General features: G+C 41.8%; 2 protein-coding genes and 3 pseudogenes across 2 annotated transcripts; 4 read left to right on the top strand and 1 right to left on the bottom strand.

Moving 5' to 3' along the window:
- Positions 1–1,225: 1,225 nt before the first annotated feature.
- LOC120646388 (kafirin PSKR2-like) lies at positions 1,226–1,994 on the bottom strand. Its single transcript, XM_039922970.1, has one exon. It carries the CDS (start codon positions 1,975–1,977, stop codon positions 1,318–1,320), a length of 660 nt encoding a protein of 219 aa, XP_039778904.1. The 5' UTR covers positions 1,978–1,994; the 3' UTR covers positions 1,226–1,317.
- A 3,419-nt stretch (positions 1,995–5,413) lies between these two features.
- LOC120645900 lies at positions 5,414–6,043 on the top strand. The gene has a single exon (XM_039922614.1). The coding sequence runs from the start codon at positions 5,414–5,416 to the stop codon at positions 6,041–6,043; it is 630 nt and encodes a 209-aa protein (XP_039778548.1).
- Positions 6,044–10,911: 4,868 nt separating this feature from the next.
- Positions 10,912–11,490, top strand: LOC120645899 (annotated as a pseudogene).
- A 4,030-nt stretch (positions 11,491–15,520) lies between these two features.
- LOC120645898 lies at positions 15,521–16,120 on the top strand (annotated as a pseudogene).
- Positions 16,121–20,475: 4,355 nt separating this feature from the next.
- LOC120645897 lies at positions 20,476–21,075 on the top strand (annotated as a pseudogene).
- The last annotated feature ends 506 nt before the right edge of the window (positions 21,076–21,581 follow it).

Genomic DNA, 21,581 nt, shown 5'->3' with positions numbered 1-21,581 from the left:
ATAACGCCTCGGTCCTTGCTCTCTTTTTTTCGCGAACGTACCTGAGCACGTATTTCATTAAAAGAAAAGCAATACAACCATTAGAACCCTTAATAGGCAGAGGCTATTAAGGTGGAAACACCACTAAGTGGCAGATGACCCATACAACAAACAAAACAAACAAGAACAACAAGAACCGCTGCAGGAGCCCACTGCCGCCGCCGTCGCCGTGGGGCGCTACGGGCCGTCACCGCAGCTGCAGCCAGCCACCGCCGCCGTGGGGCGTGCAGGCCGCTACTGCTGCAGATTTGCTCGGGACCGGCCATGGGGCTTAGGAGCGTGGGCAGCCAGCCGCCACTGCAGCCGCCGCGGGTGCCGACTATGGGGCGCAGGTGCACGGGAAGCTGGCCGCCGCCACGGAGCGCGAGGGGAGTGCGCGGGCCGCTGCCGCCGCCATGGGAGCCGTGGGTGATTTTTTTTCTTTTTTCATACTTTTCTGAAATAGAGATGCATGTGGGATTGTATGGATTGTATCTATCTTGTGAACGATTCTTTGAATGATTTGTGGGATCTATGAGTATTTTATATCTCGATTCAGTATTTTGTGGTTGCTTCTTTCGAATGAATCTTTTGTACTGCTAGTGGAGGATGCGAGGGGAACGGGAGATGATGCGAGGGAACGGGAGAGGATGCGAGGGAACGGAAGAGGATGCGACGGAACAGCATAGGGGCCCTTGATACCGGTTGGTATTCCAATCGGTAGCAAAGGAAGTCTTAGGCACCGGGTGATTACGGTGGCAAAGACATATACTTTTGGTTTCACTTTGCTAGCACCTGTTGCAGAACCGGGACTGAAGTCAGTTTTCAACCGATATATATTGAATCTGTTAGATACAGTAAAATCATGTTTAATATTTTTCAATATAGAATTTTCTTGGCATTGAAAGCATAGTGGTGACTTCTTTTAAATAGAAATTATGTTAATGAAAATTGGTAGTGTTCCACAATATTTAATATGATTCATATTCTTATAATGTTTTTTCAGTATAATAATTAATAATATCTATGGCAATGCTTTAAAAATATATCATTATGCACCTACAACGTGGCTACAAGATCTAGTGAAGTATATATGTTCGGGCTACCTACCAACTTCATGATATATGTATGTGTGGTCATAATTTAGTATTAGTATCCCCAACTGTGCAGCACAAACATTCATCAAGCTCAATTGGATGCATATATGATATGGTAATCTCAGTCAATACTTATATTATTTCTGGAAGTTATAAATGTCCGCATGTAAACTTTATTGTTGAAGTAGAACTCATAAGCAATCTAGAAAATAGAATTGGCAACGATGGGTTGCTGCCAGTATGTGGCAGGGTTTGTCGCAGCCAGTTGGTTCAATTGCAGCAGTTGCTGTTGTTGCAACAAGGCCACAACTAGTTGGTTCAATTGCTGCAGCTGTTGTTGTTGTTGTTGTTGTTGCAAGAAGGCGGTGGGATTTACTGCAGTCAGTGGGTTCAACGTTTGCAATTGCTGCTGCAAAATGGCGGCAGGGTTTGCAACAACTAGTTGGTTGAATGAAGACACCTGTTGCTGCGAGTAGGCAGCAGTGTTAGCAACAGCCAGTTGGTTGAGTGCTTGGAAAAGCTGCTGTTGTTGCGAGTTGGCAGCGGGATTTGTGATGGCTAGTTGATTAAATGCTGGTGAAAGCTGTTGCAGTTGTTGCTGTGCCACAATGCTTTGTACTGCCAAATGGGCTGAGGATTGCTGCTGCCATAAGGCTGATGATATGATGCTTGATGCGAACGCTTGCTGTAGCCTGTAGGATTGCGCAATTGGATTTTCAAACCCCGTAGCTGTTACTGATGGGATGTACTGTGGAATAGTTGCAGCGGTAGAAGCTAGTGACCATTGTGGGATAAAGACCGCTTTGGCTGCACTCACTGAAAGAGCAAGGACTGCAAAGAGGGCAAGTATCTTGGTGGCCATTGCTGCTATGAGGTTGCTAGTGTGTTTCACTTTGTATGTTGCTATGTTGTCTTTGAGATATAGGTGATGGATTAACTTCTGATTTGAGGCCTATTTATAGGCATGATCTCTCATGTAGGTCTAGCAATATTCTACCTTTTGCTGGATAAGCTAGAGATGACAAGATATCTTGTCAATTTCAACATTTAGCGGTCAGTTTTATTGGCTTGTGTGACATGTGATTGTGTTGGCAAAACAAATTAGAAGAAAAAAGTGCCACTTTTCTGGTTTGCTTTCTTAATACATGAGTGACAATGACGTTTGGTCCACTTTTATGCGTTTGGTTCACATTATATATGTTGCTCTATGTTAAAGTGTGTGTAAAGTGGTAATTTGAGATAAGCTCGAGATGACATGGTATCTAGTCAATTTTGTCATTTAGTGGCAAACTTTATTAGATAATTCGTATGTGTTGGCTAGACAATATGCACACTCGATATACAGTAATAAAAAGCTAGGTGATTTTCCCTGCTTGCATTTTCTTGACACATGAGAATAAGGATCCGAGCGTTTGCAATGATAGATTTTGTAGTAGTGATGCATGTTGCTCACCATTGAGAATAATAATTATGTGCGAATATGCAAACATCTAAGCTTATTAGCTGTGCTCAGATGGGTTCTACCACAAGGAGCCGAATTAACAGTGAACATTAGCGCTTAATAACTGGCAGCAAATATGTAACAGTGATAGACCAAATTGGTATTCCTACACTTTTTGTTATGTAGCATTAAAAGTCAAAGTTTCTCCATTTCAATTACAAAGTCTCCTACATATATCTTGAAAGTAGGAAATACTTTATTTTAATTAGCACATTTCAAATATTTTATCCATAAATAGGAAGGTTTGAAATATGTAACATGAAAGTTCGGGGTATAAAGTATTTGGTATGTGGTTTGAAAGTTTCACAAAATCAAGTGTAAAGTTTTGAATATGTCATTCCAAAGTTAATAAAATTAACATTCGACAATACCTTTTGGTCACTGAGTTTTTTTAGTTGTTAGATTTTAGTTGTAATTATATTATCTAGGCCTATAGAGCTCTTGGATTTCAGAATTTAAAGGCAAATTTGGTTGAGGCATACGAAAGTTTTTTACATTCTTAGGGTGAAACTAGCCTATATGGATCTACAATTTCAAAAGAAAGTTTTTATTATTTGTAGTGTAAAGTTTGAAATTATAAAGTTTTTGTATATTCATAAAACAATGTTTGAAATGTAAGTTCTTGAATTTTGGAGTGCAAAGTTTTGAGTTAGCATTTTTAACAAGTTTTTGACTAATGGCTTCGAAGTTCCTAAATTTAAAGTATGAAGTTCATAAATTTGGAACACAATGTTTTTAACATGTGTAAATTTTATAATTGGAGATGTAGAAAGTTTTTCTTCTCCAGTTACAAAGATTTTAGAATATTGCTTAAAAGTTGATATGTATAAAGTTTTGGTTAGTGTTCGACAAAGTGCTATTCTAGGCTCATCTAGGTGCATTTAGCAACCTTAGTTTTTGATATATGATTTTAAATTTTTTGAACTATGGGTACAAAGTTTTCGACATGTGATTTGAAAGTTGGAGACGTAAGAACTTTCAATGCTAGAGATATATGAAGTTTGAAATATATTTTGAAAGATTTTTACTTCCAATTGCAAATACTTTAAAATGTTACTTGAAAATTTGATATATACAAACATTTGAACATATTATTTGAAAGTTTTTTTATTATACGTGCACTGGTTGACATGGGACTTGAAAGTTGGATATGTAGCACATTGAAAGCTAGGGATGTAGAAAGTTTTGGATATATAGTATAAAACTCTTTCACTTCCAATTACAAAGATTTTACAGTGTTACTTGAAAGTTTGATATGCACCAAGGTCTTGACATGTGACTTTGAAAAATCGGGATGTAGAATGTTTTTTAATACCTCACCCATATGTATTTGAACTGTTTTGTCAATTTAAAGCGGTTATATATTTGAATCTGAAAATATTATAATACATATCGTATAGAGTTTTACATTTTTATTAAAACTCATGAAGCTAATTTTAATGTTTCTTTTTGCCGATTATTCTTTTTCAAATAGTTAAAATGATATATGAAAACATTTTTTAAGTTCTACATCCATATAGGTGTGAAAGCAATCCCCCGCCCATATTATCTCTCACACACCCACTGTCCCGAATGGGAAGGGAAAGGGAAAAGGAAAAAAAATCTGCCGAATTGCTACAGAAGCTAGATAAGAGAAACAATAATAATCAATGCTAGACAAGGGAAATGAGAACATCATCTGTTGCCTGTGCACACGCTCCAATTGATTTATATGCACCGGTAGCTAATTGCTGGGTTCGTGCGCTAGTAGTAGATTGCAGCACGCGTTCGCCGCGGACTCATCATAGCACGCGATCGCACACTAGGTGTCCCCTCTAGTCGATGGTTTCCTGAACATGATGATGATGGCCAAACGTGCAGCCTGACCCGGCACTAACACTATTTGGTAAAACGACACTACTCAGCACTAAGCTTTAGTCGTGCCGTGTGGTGCCAGCTCCTTGGCCCAAGCACAACACCGCTAGGGGTTAGTCGTGCCGTGCCGGCCCGCTGCCCGACGAACTCCACTGCCACTACGTCACCATCACTGAAGGTCAAGGGGGCGACGGGCGCAGGGAGGCTGCGACTCCGGCGGCCAAGGCAAGGGGCTGGGAGACCACGACGGTGGCTGGCAGTAGGAGAGGGTTTTGAGAGACTATGGTTTGAATGAGGTGGGAGGTATATATATGAGTGGTTGTGGACTGGACCTGTGCCAGTACCGTGCTGGCCATTAATTGTGTTATGCTCGTGCCAGCACTGCATGCTAGGATTTTAGTCCATGCCCTATACTATGGTCGTGCCGTGCTGGCACTGGAACTAAGCCCACCGTGTCGGATCATCGTGTTTTTAGTGTTGTTTTCCGTGTAGCCCATCTGACATGGCCCATTTGACCGTCTATAGATGATTAGAACAAACAACCTCATCATCATGTTACAACTTTGCTACCGAAACACATGCCACGTCATCATGAGCTTAGATAAGTGTGCAAAATAGATCAACGTAGCACGTGCTTAAAGAACGGATGGAGTTAAAATTAAATTCTCATCATGTCAGTCGGTGATTTGGGTCTCAGAGGAATTTCCTGAATGTGTGAATGTTGATGTTCGCATGCAGGTAAATCTTTTCATCAGTTAACAAAAAAAAAGGAAAGTTCCATTGCCAGATGAACATCCTACTGCGGGAGCTTCCAATTGCATGTACGCAGAGTCCTCGCCTCAAACGGCACGTTGTTTCGAAATATAAAAAGTGTACCCGCGGGCCAACTCATCAAGATCCATCTGCTCGGGATCGAGCTCCTCCTCCCTTCGGCCTGCCTGCCATGGCGTCGTCGTCGTCGTTGCCGGCGACGCTGCGGATGCTCCGCGCCGCGTGGCGGGGCGCCCAGGAGGCGGTCTCCTTCTCCTCCACCCGCCTGCGGCAGCACACTGGCACGCACCTGCACCGGATCGACCGCTACTCCGCGGTCGACGCGGCGGCGCTCGCCGGGCAGCGCATCGAGACGGCACTGTTCCGCGTCGGCGGCCACGAGTGGCGGCTCCACTTCTACCCCAGGGGCGTCCTCGCTGCTTCCGACGACGACGCCGGCCGCGTCTCCGTCGACCTTATTCTCTGGTCCCGCCGCGACCCCTGGTGGAGTCTGATCCCCGCCACGCCGTCGGACGTGACCGCCGCGTACAGGGTGAGCATCGCCCTCGACGGCGACGGCGGGAACCGGGCGTTCTGCACGGCCGTGGGGCCGCACCGCTTCCGCGGCAGCTTGTGCAGCTCCGGCGCCATGGACGTGGCCACGGTGGAGGAGCTGAGGGCGGCGCTGCGGCGCGGGGAGGGCGCCGGCGACGGGATCGTCGTCCGGTGCGACGTCACCGTGACGAGCCTCGAGAAGGAGTCCCGGATCATGTGGTGCATTCGTCAGCTAGTTAGCAAAATAAATTTGGATTCAATTCGATGAAATCTCCACTACTTGTAATTGCAATAGTTGAAATCTCTATCTATTTTTGAAGTTATTATTGAAAGTGTCAAGACACAGTTCCATATGTCAATCTTGATGAGCTAAGTGCCAAGAAGACACAGTTCCATAGTTGAAATCTCTCATTTTTAAACAGATACAGACCTCATTAGCTAATTGCCAAGAAGCTATCAAGAAGAAACTCGTTATTATCAAATGACTGACGCGTGGGGGCGGGTTTTAGTGTCTGCCGGGCCCGCCTGCCAGACTGAGAACAATATCCGAGTGAACAGTAGCCTGATCCATGTCTGAACAAAATAAGCTCTCTCTGTTGAGTTTCGCACACAACAGGGGAAAACGCCACAATATCCTGATGGCCTGATCCCGGTCTCTAGAAGTTGCAAAAACAAAGACAAAAAAGCAATGTTAATCTGGTTACTACTAGATAGATTGTTCACATCAATGTTTAGAGATGAGAAGACCGCACCCACACAATCTCGGTGATGTAATGCATTATTTTCGTCATCTTTATCACACAACTCAACACAACCTATCACACCTGAATATCCTATCTAATTGTTTCCGAAACCTAATAGGTTCACAGGCTAACCAAAAAAAAGTTTACAGGTGACAACAGTGTGATGAACTAAATGTAGAGAGGAATTGGATCAATTTTGATTTGTATTATTAGTCTCTTGAGTTGTATCTATACATGTACAACGAGTCTTGTAAGGCTAACTAACTCAGCTAGGGCGTCCCAAGGTCCTCTTCATCTTTGTATTCCTAAGGGTAGAACTTCGATGATTTGGCCTGTTATAGGGATCAGGGAGTTGAGAATTGAGTTGAGTTGCAGATCAGAATGGAGGAGACAACGACTGGTTCGGTGACAGACTCTGCTGGGACTAAACCATCGGCGACTCCGAGCTGACTCGTTATAGATGAGTCCGAGGGTATCACCAAAGGTGAACCATCCTATAACTATTTTTTTAGAGTATCTATAAATCTATCTATAAAAGTAAAAACAATTGAAATCCTTTCTCATCATGATTAGGCCTACCTTATCCCTCACGGAGGCCCCACTCGTTAGGCCAAAATGTTTGACGAAAGGGAGGGAGAGATTGGTTTTGTCAATATTTTCCACCAGTAGTTTTCTACTCCCACATCTTATACCCGCATATTACTTTCCTTTGACACACACTTTACTTTCCTTTGCACCTACATCCACCCATAATTTGTATCATTATTAGTTTTGAAAGGATAATAATTGACATCATTGTTTATGCAAGAAAAAGAAAGACGTGTATTATTAAACGACATCATTGCTTGACGGACGGGAAATTAAATGTGTCTGTGACACGTACATATCCACTAGTATATCTATATAAAAATGGAACAATTGAAACCCTTTCTCAACAAGATTGACCCACCTTGCCCCTCACATATGCCCCTACTTGTCAGGCCAAAAGGTTTGACGAAAGGGAGGGGGAGATTGGTTTCGTCAATGTTTTTCACCAAAATCCTAATACCTTTTACACTAGCAAATTCTTATACCCACCTCTGGTACCCGTGTATTACTTTCCTTTGGAACACATGTTAGTTTCCCTTTCACATGCATTCACTCATAATTCAAGTCATTATTTATTTTGGAAGAATAATAATTGACATTATTATTTATGGAAGAAAAAGAAAGATGTATATTATTTTTGGAAGGAAAATTAAATACATGCCAAGCCTGTGGCATGGGGAGATTGGTTTCGTCCAACAAACATTACCACAAACCACTGAAATCTCCACTAGTATATCTATATAAAAATGGAACAATTGAAACCCTTTCTCAACAAAATTAGACCCACGCACCTTGCCCCTAACAGAGGCCCCTACTTGTCAGGCCAAAAGGTTTGACGAAAGGGAGGGAAAATTTGGTTTCGTCAATGTTTTCCACCAAAATCCTAATACTTTTTACACCAGCAAATTCTTGGCTGATTAATTAGATTTCTCTAGCTTGTTAGTAGCTTACCGAAAGGCGCAAGAGGGGGGACTAAGTTTAAGAGGGGTACTCGGCCTGCCAAACGGGTTGGTACGCCTACGGGGTACACTCGCTTTGGGGGAGGGTGCACTCGCCTAGTGGCTGAAACCTTAGCGGGCTACTACTAGTTAGGGAGTCTTTGTAAAGGCCTCGTAGTGTCTCTATGCAATCACACCTAAGGAAGTGTAGTATTGTGCCTGGCTAGCACAGCATCGTTGGGTTCAAAGTTTTTTTAAACTTTTACGCGACTTGTGGTGAAAGTGTGCAACCTCTGCAGAGTGAAAACTGATATATCTGCCTTGCTCACAGTTAAGAGCGGCTCTGACCCACCTCTGGTAACCGTGTATTATTTTCCTTTGGGACACACTTTACTTTCCCTTTCACATTCATTCACTCATAATTCAAGTCATTGTTTATTTTGGAAGGATAATAATTAACATTATGGAAGAAAAAGAAAGATGTGTATTATTTTTGGAAGAAAATTTAAATACATGCCAAGCCTATGGCATGGGGAGATTGGTTTCATCCAACAAACTATTACCACAAACCACTAAAATCTGAAACTGTTTTCACCAAAACCTTCTACATAACATACCCACCTGGTGTACATGCCCTATTTTTCCTTTGAGAGTCGAAGGCTTCCAAATATTATTTGCACATTCTGTATTTTCCGCCGCCTCCGCCCGACGTTCCCTCCGAAAAAAAAAATCTGCCGCCGCCTCTGCCCTACGTCCCTCCGCCCACCTGACCTGCGATCGGACCCCGAGCCCACGACACTCCCTGCGCTGAGCAACTGCATCATATTCCGGCCAGGGATGACGTGACCGCTGCATCAACCGATCAAGGTGAGTGGCAGCGAGTCCACCTAGCCTCACCCCATCGTTCCTGACCTGGTGCTGCATATGCGGCTCATGAAATACGTGGTGATGCCGTCCATTAGAAACTGATTTGATTTAGTATTAGATGTTGCAGGTTAGCCATGAGGTGTTGTTCGGGGTATTGAAATCATGTCTTAGATCACCGGCGTCCCACATCGTCCGTGTTACCCTGGCCGCCGGCGTTCCCCCATTCTCCCTGCCCCTTCTAACGTTGCACATTGCGGTGGTCGGCACCAGCATCCAGTTATTTTACTAATCAAATTTGACCCTACTTTTTTTAGATAATATGCTTCCATATTTAATCAAGGGTTGTCTTACATATAGATATTAATTATTGCTTCACTTTTAGATTTTTAGATAGCAAATATAATTGGTTATTCTATCAAGCAACAAATTAGATTTTTTTAGTACAGTTGGATGCAATCCAATTATTTTTAAATAATTTAACTTTAAACATGTGCTTGTGGCACATACATCTCTACTAGTAAAATTAGAAGCAAACAAATATTTGGTGATCCTCGTCCGTATGCTCTGTACAACGTTCCCATGTAGCTGCCTCGCTACATCTTAGGCCCGCGGAATGCGTGCCAGGCAGTGGCGGAGCCAAGAATTTGCGGCTGGGTATGCCAAGTTTCAAAGCAAATAGACAATATAATGGACGATAAGTTATAATGATCATAACAAATCCATAATAGTAATCAAAATTTAAGTTCTAAACATGAATAATTAAACAATATTACAGAACAGTGGTCCGAGAGGGCCACCGGTCAGAGGAGGGCCTTGGACGTCGTTGTCTTGGCCGCCGGTGCCCGGTGGGCTGGTGGTAGGCACCTTCTATTCTTCGCAACTCGCTCTAGCAGGAGAGGACGCAAGCCATGGCCCATGTGGGCGAGGACATGAGGTCGCGAGGCCGTCAGGTCTCCGGTTGCCGATCACCAGAGTGGGGGAGCATCCGAGCGGAGAGCCACCGTCCCGTCGAGCACTGAGCACCGACTGGACGCGACTCGCATAGCAGGACACGAGCGGTACTCCACAGTATTGAGATCACATGAGGGACGTAAGTTTCTGCATTTCTAGGCTTGGTTCGTGAGCTTTGGTGTATTGAGCCAATGAACCATATTTGACAGTATAAGAGGAAATCCAAGAGACTCTCTATATCTTTCCTCTCATTGCTAGGAATACAGATTTTGATGGAAAAATACCCTACAATAGTTTCACTAAGTGGTTATCCAAATATAGCCATCCCCTGTTCTGTATTTCTTGCTAACTAAAGATAGATAACGAAAATGGCTTTCTAGAGTGTACACAAGATATATAAAAGCTGTTGGAGAGTGAAAACATATAGAAAACATCTTTGATGTAGAAGGCTCTTCAAATGATAATTTAGATAGTGTGTTTTAGAAAGACTCTTGGAGATGCATCTATATATCTTTACTAGTATTTCCTTCCAAATCTTGGGTATGCCAAGGAATACAGGGGCATACCCCTAGCTCCGCCCATGGTGCCAGGGATGTGATCATGGGTGGCTGGGTGCACTACCCCAAGAGTTTGATGTAATTAGGACCTTGGCTCTTTTGCAACACCGCAATGGTGGAATCTCGCTCGCCATCACTTCACAAACCCTGGACATTTGCTAGTAGGGATGCCAATGGTTCGGTTTTAGATCAGATATATATCCGCGAGTTTTAGGTCTAGCAGATTCAGTTTTGGGGATAAGCTCTCACCCACAGTTTTGGGGTTCGGGGTCCCGAAACTTATCGGTTTAGTTTTTATTACCTATGGATACTCAATGGATAACAATTTAGAGTAAAAATTATATTTTATAGTATACTTAGTAATAAGTTTGTTTACTTAGACTATTAAATTTATTCTAAGTTGATCACCATTACATGGAACACATATTTTGATCCCAAGGTGTTTGACATGCTTAAAGGTGAATCAACCATGCTGTTGTTTGACATGCCCTCCTTGCACTCCATGCTCCCTCAATGAGCGCTACCACCGCGGTCATTATTCCCCAGTGCTCACTGGCCGCCTCCGCTGCTACTATTCCACATTACTTCTCACCTATCGTAGCAGTCGGATATGAGAACCCGATTGTGCAGTCCAACAGGCTTCAGCATGCACTTGCAGCTAGCGTCCTACAATCACAGGCAATTGTCCTACAGCAATAGTCTGCCTTACTGCAGCAGCAATCTTCGGCCCATTTGACAGTACAGAGCACCGTGGCACAGCAACAACGCGTTCTTTCACCGTTTAGCCAGCTAGCCCTGCAGAACCCCGCCGCCTACTTGCAGCAACAGACGTTCCTCCCATTCAACTAGCTAGCCACCGTGAACTCCGCTGCCTACTCGCAGCAGCAACTGCTTCCATTCAACCAACTTGCTGTTGCGAACTCCGCCGCCTTCTCGCAGCAGCTGTTCAACCCACTTGCTGTGGCTCACCCCATCACCTTCTGGCAGCAACAGCAGCTAGTCAACCAACTGGCTTTGATGAGTCCTGCAGCCTTCTTGCAGCAACCCATCGTTGGTTCTACTATCTTCTAAATTCCATATGAGTTGTACTTCTATAATAACATTTTCATGCCGACGTGTGTAACTCCTCGGAAATAAGAAAAGTAATGATTGAGACTCTAAAGTCCTATTCGTGTCCAAATGTGTTCCGTAATTGTTTGTGCCATAGATTCCACAGCCACCGTACATACTATGTATCGTACCTTTGGATCCATACTTGTAGTAAATATATACTACAACATACATACTTCCTGAGGCAGTCCGGAAGTGAAAGTTTGGATTTCACTGGATGGGACAATTGAGCCATTCCACTAGGGGCATAGAAGGATTGAAGGTAACTTTTCAGTTGGTTGAAATGTGGATAGATGGAGAGAGGGCAACATCACGAACTATTATAGTAACATTATTTTTCAACTGTATAAATATGTTTCGATCGCTACCATCAAAATCCTTCGAACACTAGAGTTCTAACGAATAAGGTTATTGTTGAATCCAAAAATTTTATATAAACGATGTTACCCCTTGTTCCATACATATGCATATGTATATGCATTTTTACTAATGTATTTTATCTCGCTAATAAAATGTGCATGCTTCCATAAGCTGTTGACATTATTGGTTTAGGCAGGAATAAATTTTGGGAACACCAGAATGTGGCCTTGTCAAGAAAAATAATCTTTGGGTCTACCAATAAGACCCATGAAGTCGCTCAAAAAAATGTACCGGACTCATTGATCAAAAAGTTAATTTTAGCCTATAACAGCAATAAATTAACAATATATGTAACATTTGATCTATACTGCTAGCATGATGGGGAATATTACATGCTCATACACCAAATATCACTATAAATTACTTTTGTTACATATTTGACTGGCATGTTACCATGATACGGGAATAATGGATATAGAAAAAAATTATGTTTCCTATTATTTGTGCCAACTCATCAAAAGCTATAATTCATACACTTAACGTAAATGATCCAACATTTTAATTGCCTTATTATTTTAATAGGCTTTGTGCATAGGGACGGAATTCTCATCGTCTCTACGGCCACATGTTGTACCCAGCAATTGAATGGAAATACGATAATATTTTTTTTGGGGCACCAACATCACAAGTTATAGTTGTGTGGTGATGAAATTGGTTAATCCCTAAATGAGGGAAAGAAGATAATTTAAGCAAGCTTGGTTTTAATGCACGGTAAATTAGTGAGCTAGAAGATCTGATTCATATCACATCCCGAGAACATGAGTACTTCGCCAGAAACTAGTCTGTTAAGAAAATCCTACACGAGGTGGATGACAAACTGAGCACAGACAGATTTGGATCCACATCAGCATATCGCAACTTTACTGGCTCACCATTAAGTGGAACACATATTTTGATCCCAAGGTGTCTGACATGCTTAAAGGTGAATCAACCATGCTGTTGTCATACTTATATCAACACAATGCCAAAAGGAAAAAAAAAGTTGCTTTTTACTTGTGTTAAGTGCAAGCTGTCTTGCCAACACATACATGCAATCAGAGGAGATTTATCACTAAATTCCAAATTTGACTAGATACCATGTCATCACTAGCTTATAAGGATAAAAAAATTTGGAGACACAAGCAACAAATGATGAGAAAGCTACATGGAGTCTCTTGTGAATAAATAGATCCCATATGCGCAGGTAATCCACCACCCATATGACTGATAGAATCTAGCAACAACTTAGAAATTGAAACCCATATAGTACCTCTTAGCAATCATGGCAACCAAGATATTTGCCCTCCTTGCACTCCTTGCTCTCTCTGTGAGCGCTACCTCCGCAGTCATTATTCCCTAGTGCTCACTGGCCGCCTCCGCTGCTACTATTCCATAGTACTTCTCACCTATCATAGTAGTCGGATATGAGAACCCGATTGTGCAGTCCAACAGGCTTCAGCATGCACTTGCAGCTAGCGTCCTACAATCACAGGCAATTGTCCTACAGCAACAGTCTGCCTTACTGTAGCAATCTTTGGCCCATCTGACAGTACAGAGCACCGTGGCACAGCAACAACGCGTTCTTTCTCCGTTTAGCCAGCTAGCCCTACAGAACCCCGCCGCCAACTTGCAGCAACAGATGTTCCTCCCTTTCAACCAGCTAGCCACCGTGTACTCTGCTGCCTACTCGCAGCAGCAACAGCTTCCATTCATCCAACTTGCTGTTGCGAACTCCGCCGCCTTCTCGCAGCAGCTGTTCAACCCACTTGCTGTGGCTCACCCCGTCGCATTCTGGCAACAACAGCAGCTAGTCAACCAACTGGCTTTGACAAGTCATGCAGCCTTCTTGCAGCAACCCATCGTTGGTTCTACCATCTTTTAAATTCCATATGAGTTGTACTTCTATAAAAACATTTTCATGCTGGCGTGTGTAACTCCTCGGAAATAAGAAAAGTAATGATTGAGACTCTAAAGTCCTATTCGTGTCCAAATGTGTTCTGTAATTCTTTGTGCCATACATTCCACAGCCACCGTACATACTATGTATCGTACCTTTGGATCCATACTTGTAGTAAATATATACTACAACATAAATACTTCCTGAAGTGAAAGTTTGGATTTCACTGGATGGGTCAATGGAGCCATTCCACTAGGGGCATACAAGGATTGTCGGTAACATTTCAGTTGGTTGAAATGTGGATAGATGGAGAGAGGGGCAACATCACGAACTATTATAGTCACATTATTTTTCAATTGTATAAATATGTTTCGATCGCTACCATCAAAATCCTTCGAACACTAGAGTTCTAACGAATAAGGTTATTGTTGAATCCAAAAATTTTATATAAAAGATGTTACCCCTTGTTCCATACATATGCATATGTATATGCATTTTTACTAATGTATTTTATCTCGCTAATAAAATGTGCATGCTTCCATAAGCTGTTGACATTATTGGTTTAGGCAGGAATAAATTTTGGGAACACCAGAATGTGGCCTTGTCAAGAAAAATAATCTTTGGGTCTACCAATAAGACCCATGAAGTCGCTCACAAAAATGTACCGGACTCATTGACCAAAAAGTTAATTTTAGCCTATAACAGCAATAAATTAACAATATATGTAACATTTGATCTATACTGCTAGCATGATGGGGAATATTACATGCTCATACACCAAATATCACTATAAATTACTTTTGTTACATATTTGACTGGCATGTTACCATGATACGGGAATAATGGATATAGAAAAAAATTATGTTTCCTATTATTTGTGCCAACTCATCAAAAGCTATAATTCATACACTTAACGTAAATGATCCAACATTTTAATTGCCTTATTATTTTAATAGGCTTTGTGCATAGGGACGGAATTCTCATCGTCTCTACGGCCACATGTTGTACCCAGCAATTGAATGGAAATACGATAATATTTTTTTTGGGGCACCAACATCACAAGTTATAGTTGTGTGGTGATGAAATTGGTTAATCCCTAAATGAGGGAAAGAAGATAATTTAAGCAAGCTTGGTTTTAATGCACGGTAAATTAGTGAGCTAGAAGATCTGATTCATATCACATCCCGAGAACATGAGTACTTCGCCAGAAACTAGTCTGTTAAGAAAATCCTACACGAGGTGGATGACAAACTGAGCACAGACAGATTTGGATCCACATCAGCATATCGCAACTTTACTGGCTCACCATTAAGTGGAACACATATTTTGATCCAAAGGTGTCTGACATGCTTAAAGGTGAATCAACCATGCTGTTGTCATACTTATATCAACACAATGCCAAAAGGAAAAAAAAAGTTGCTTTTTACTTGTGTTAAGTGCAAGCTGTCTTGCCAACACATACATGCAATCAGAGGAGATTTATCACTAAATTCCAAATTTGACTAGATACCATGTCATCACTAGCTTATAAGGATAAAAAAATTTGGAGACACAAGCAACAAATGATGAGAAAGCTACATGGAGTCTCTTGTGAATAAATAGATCCCATATGCGCAGGTAATCCACCACCCATATGACTGATAGAATCTAGCAACAACTTAGAAATTGAAACCCATATAGTACCTCTTAGCAATCATGGCAACCAAGATATTTGCCCTCCTTGCACTCCTTGCTCTCTCTGTGAGCGCTACCTCCGCAGTCATTATTCCCTAGTGCTCACTGGCCGCCTCCGCTGCTACTATTCCATAGTACTTCTCACCTATCACAGCAGTCGGATATGAGAACCCGATTGTGCAGTCCAACAGGCTTCAGCATGCACTTGCAGCTAGCGTCCTACAATCACAGGCAATTGTCCTACAGCAACAGTCTGCCTTACTGTAGCAATCTTTGGCCCATCTGACAGTACAGAGCACCGTGGCACAGCAACAACGCGTTCTTTCTCCGTTTAGCCAGCTAGCCCTGCAGAACCCCGCCGCCAACTTGCAGCAACAGATGTTCCTCCCTTTCAACCAGCTAGCCACCGTGTACTCTGCTGCCTACTCGCAGCAGCAACAGCTTCCATTCATCCAACTTGCTGTTGCGAACTCCGCCGCCTTCTCGCAGCAGCTGTTCAACCCACTTGCTGTGGCTCACCCCGTCGCATTCTGGCAACAACAGCAGCTAGTCAACCAACTGGCTTTGACAAGCCATGCAGCCTTCTTGCAGCAACCCATCGTTGGTTCTACCATCTTCTAAATTCCATATGAGTTGTACTTCTATAAAAACATTTTCATGCTGACGTGTGTAACTCCTCGGAAATAAGAAAAGTAATGATTGAGACTCTAAAGTCCTATTCGTGTCCAAATGTGTTCTGTAATTCTTTGTGCCATACATTCCACAGCCACCGTACATACTATGTATCGTACCTTTGGATCCATACTTGTAGTAAATATATACTACAACATAAATACTTCCTGAAGTGAAAGTTTGGATTTCACTGGATGGGTCAATGGAGCCATTCCACTAGGGGCATACAAGGATTGTCGGTAACATTTCAGTTGGTTGAAATGTGGATAGATGGAGAGAGGGGCAACATCACGAACTATTATAGTCACATTATTTTTCAATTGTATAAATATGTTTCGATCGCTACCATCAAAATCCTTCGAACACTAGAGTTCTAACGAATAAGGTTATTGTTGAATCCAAAAATTTTATATAAAAGATGTTACCCCTTGTTCCATACATATGCATATGTATATGCATTTTTACTAATGTATTTTATCTCGCTAATAAAATGTGCATGCTTTCATAAGCTGTTGACATTATTGGTTTAGGCAGGAATAAATCTTGGGAACACCAGAATGTGGCCTTGTCAAGAAAAATAATCTTTGGGTCTACCAATAAGACCCATGAAGTCGCTCACAAAAATGTACCGGACTCTTTGACTAAAAAGTTCGTTTTAGCCTATCGCAGGAATAAATTAACAATATATGTAACACAATGATCTATACTGCTAGCATGATGGGGAATATTACATGCTCATACACAAAATATCACTATAAATTACTTTTGTTACTGATTTGACTGGAATGTTACCATGATACGGGAATAATGGATATAGAAAAAAAATTATGTTTCCTATTATTTGTGCCAACTCATCAAAAGCTATAATTCAAACACTTAAAGTAAATGATCCAACATTTTAATTGTTTTATTATTTTAATAGGCTTAGTGCATAGGGCCGGAATTCTCATCGTCTCTACGGCCACATGTTGTACCCAACAATTGAACGGAAATACGATAATATTTTTTTTAGCACCAACATCACATGTTATAGTTGTGCGGTGATGAAATTGGTTAATTCCTAAATGAGGGAAAGAAGATAATTTAAGCAAGCTTGGTTTTAATGCACGGTAAATTAGTGAGCTAGAAGATCTGATTCATATCACATCCCGAGAACATGATTACTTCGCCTGAAACTAGTCTGTTAAGCAAATCCTACCCGAGGTGGATGACAAACTGAGCTCAGGCAGATTTGGATCCACATCAGCATATCACAACTTTACTGGTTCACCATTAAGTGGAACACATATTTTGATCCAAAGGTGTTTGACATGCTTAAAGGTGAATCTACCATGCTGTAGTCACACTTATGTCAACACAATGCCAAAAGGAAAAAAAGTTGCTTTTTACTTGTGTTAAGTGCAAGCTATCTTGCCAACACATACATGCAATCAGAGATTTATCACTAAATTCCAAATTTGACTAGATACCATGTCATCACTAGCTTATCAGGATAAAAATTTGGGAGGCACAAGCAACAAATCATGAGAAAGCTACATGGAGTCTCTTGTGTATAAATAGATCTCATATGCGCAGGTAATCCACCACCCATATCACTGATAGAATCTAGCAACAACTTAGAAATTGAAACCCAAATAGCACCTCTTAGCAAGCATGGCAACCAAGATATTTGCCCTCCTTGCACTCCTTGCTCTCTCTGTGAGCACTACCACCGCGGTCATTACTCCGCCGTGATCAGTGGCCGCCTCCGCTGCCACTATTCCACAGTTTTGGGGTTCGGGGTCCCGAAACTTATCGGTTTAGTTTTTATTACCTATGGATACTCAATGGATAACAATTTAGAGTAAAAATTATATTTTATAGTATACTTAGTAATAAGTTTGTTTACTTAGACTATTAAATTTATTCTAAGTTGATCACCATTACATGGAACACATATTTTGATCCCAAGGTGTTTGACATGCTTAAAGGTGAATCAACCATGCTGTTGTTTGACATGCCCTCCTTGCACTCCATGCTCCCTCAATGAGCGCTACCACCGCGGTCATTATTCCCCAGTGCTCACTGGCCGCCTCCGCTGCTACTATTCCACATTACTTCTCACCTATCGTAGCAGTCGGATATGAGAACCCGATTGTGCAGTCCAACAGGCTTCAGCATGCACTTGCAGCTAGCGTCCTACAATCACAGGCAATTGTCCTACAGCAATAGTCTGCCTTACTGCAGCAGCAATCTTCGGCCCATTTGACAGTACAGAGCACCGTGGCACAGCAACAATGCGTTCTTTCACCGTTTAGCCAGCTAGCCCTGCAGAACCCCGCCGCCTACTTGCAGCAACAGACGTTCCTCCCATTCAACTAGCTAGCCACCGTGAACTCCGCTGCCTACTCGCAGCAGCAACTGCTTCCATTCAACCAACTTGCTGTTGCGAACTCCGCCGCCTTCTCGCAGCAGCTGTTCAACCCACTTGCTGTGGCTCACCCCATCACCTTCTGGCAGCAACAGCAGCTAGTCAACCAACTGGCTTTGATGAGTCCTGCAGCCTTCTTGCAGCAACCCATCGTTGGTTCTACTATCTTCTAAATTCCATATGAGTTGTACTTCTATAATAACATTTTCATGCCGACGTGTGTAACTCCTCGGAAATAAGAAAAGTAATGATTGAGACTCTAAAGTCCTATTCGTGTCCAAATGTGTTCCGTAATTGTTTGTGCCATACATTCCACAGCTACCGTACATACTATGTATCGTACCTTTGGATCCATACTTGTAGTAAATATATACTACAACATACATACTTCCTGAGGCAGTCCGGAAGTGAAAGTTTGGATTTCACTGGATGGGACAATTGAGCCATTCCACTAGGGGCATAGAAGGATTGAAGGTAACTTTTCAGTTGGTTGAAATGTGGATAGATGGAGAGAGGGGCAACATCACGAACTATTATAGTCACATTATTTTTCAACTGTATAAATATGTTTCGATCGCTACCATCAAAATCCTTCGAACACTAGAGTTCTAACGAATAAGGTTATTGTTGAATCCAAAAATTTTATATAAAAGATGTTACCCCTTGTTCCATACATATGCATATGTATATGCATTTTTACTAATGTATTTTATCTCGCTAATAAAATGTGCATGCTTCCATAAGCTGTTGACATTATTGGTTTAGGCAGGAATAAATTTTGGGAACACCAGAATGTGGCCTTGTCAAGAAAAATAATCTTTGGGTCTACCAATAAGACCCATGAAGTCGCTCACAAAAATGTACCGGACTCATTGACCAAAAAGTTAATTTTAGCCTATAACAGCAATAAATTAACAATATATGTAACATTTGATCTATACTGCTAGCATGATGGGGAATATTACATGCTCATACACCAAATATCACTATAAATTACTTTTGTTACATATTTGACTGGCATGTTACCATGATACGGGAATAATGGATATAGAAAAAAATTATGTTTCCTATTATTTGTGCCAACTCATCAAAAGCTATAATTCATACACTTAACGTAAATGATCCAACATTTTAATTGCCTTATTATTTTAATAGGCTTTGTGCATAGGGACGGAATTCTCATCGTCTCTACGGCCACATGTTGTACCCAGCAATTGAATGGAAATACGATAATATTTTTTTTGGGGCACCAACATCACAAGTTATAGTTGTGTGGTGATGAAATTGGTTAATCCCTAAATGAGGGAAAGAAGATAATTTAAGCAAGCTTGGTTTTAATGCACGGTAAATTAGTGAGCTAGAAGATCTGATTCATATCACATCCCGAGAACATGAGTACTTCGCCAGAAACTAGTCTGTTAAGAAAATCCTACACGAGGTGGATGACAAACTGAGCACAGACAGATTTGGATCCACATCAGCATATCGCAACTTTACTGGCTCACCATTAAGTGGAACACATATTTTGATCCCAAGGTGTCTGACATGCTTAAAGGTGAATCAACCATGCTGTTGTCATACTTATATCAACACAATGCCAAAAGGAAAAAAAAAGTTGCTTTTTACTTGTGTTAAGTGCAAGCTGTCTTGCCAACACATACATGCAATCAGAGGAGATTTATCACTAAATTCCAAATTTGACTAGATACCATGTCATCACTAGCTTATAAGGATAAAAAAATTTGGAGACACAAGCAACAAATGATGAGAAAGCTACATGGAGTCTCTTGTGAATAAATAGATCCCATATGCGCAGGTAATCCACCACCCATATGACTGATAGAATCTAGCAACAACTTAGAAATTGAAACCCATATAGTACCTCTTAGCAATCATGGCAACCAAGATATTTGCCCTCCTTGCACTCCTTGCTCTCTCTGTGAGCGCTACCTCCGCAGTCATTATTCCCTAGTGCTCACTGGCCGCCTCCGCTGCTACTATTCCATAGTACTTCTCACCTATCACAGCAGTCGGATATGAGAACCCGATTGTGCAGTCCAACAGGCTTCAGCATGCACTTGCAGCTAGCGTCCTACAATCACAGGCAATTGTCCTACAGCAACAGTCTGCCTTACTGTAGCAATCTTTGGCCCATCTGACAGTACAGAGCACCGTGGCACAGCAACAACGCGTTCTTTCTCCGTTTAGCCAGCTAGCCCTGCAGAACCCCGCCGCCAACTTGCAGCAACAGATGTTCCTCCCTTTCAACCAGCTAGCCACCGTGTACTCTGCTGCCTACTCGCAGCAGCAACAGCTTCCATTCATCCAACTTGCTGTTGCGAACTCCGCCGCCTTCTCGCAGCAGCTGTTCAACCCACTTGCTGTGGCTCACCCCGTCGCATTCTGGCAACAACAGCAGCTAGTCAACCAACTGGCTTTGACAAGTCATGCAGCCTTCTTGCAGCAACCCATCGTTGGTTCTACCATCTTTTAAATTCCATATGAGTTGTACTTCTATAAAAACATTTTCATGCTGACGTGTGTAACTCCTCGGAAATAAGAAAAGTAATGATTGAGACTCTAAAGTCCTATTCGTGTCCAAATGTGTTCTGTAATTCTTTGTGCCATACATTCCACAGCCACCGTACATACTATGTATCGTACCTTTGGATCCATACTTGTAGTAAATATATACTACAACATAAATACTTCCTGAAGTGAAAGTTTGGATTTCACTGGATGGGTCAATGGAGCCATTCCACTAGGGGCATACAAGGATTGTCGGTAACATTTCAGTTGGTTGAAATGTGGATAGATGGAGAGAGGGGCAACATCACGAACTATTATAGTCACATTATTTTTCAATTGTATAAATATGTTTCGATCGCTACCATCAAAATCCTTCGAACACTAGAGTTCTAACGAATAAGGTTATTGTTGAATCCAAAAATTTTATATAAAAGATGTTACCCCTTGTTCCATACATATGCATATGTATAT

The sequence above is a fragment of the Panicum virgatum genome, chromosome 8K, assembly GCF_016808335.1.
Source record: "Panicum virgatum strain AP13 chromosome 8K, P.virgatum_v5, whole genome shotgun sequence".
Classification (NCBI taxonomy): domain Eukaryota; kingdom Viridiplantae; phylum Streptophyta; class Magnoliopsida; order Poales; family Poaceae; genus Panicum; species Panicum virgatum.
Note: the sequence above shows the minus strand (reverse complement) of the source record. Positions and strands in the feature narration are given on the sequence as shown.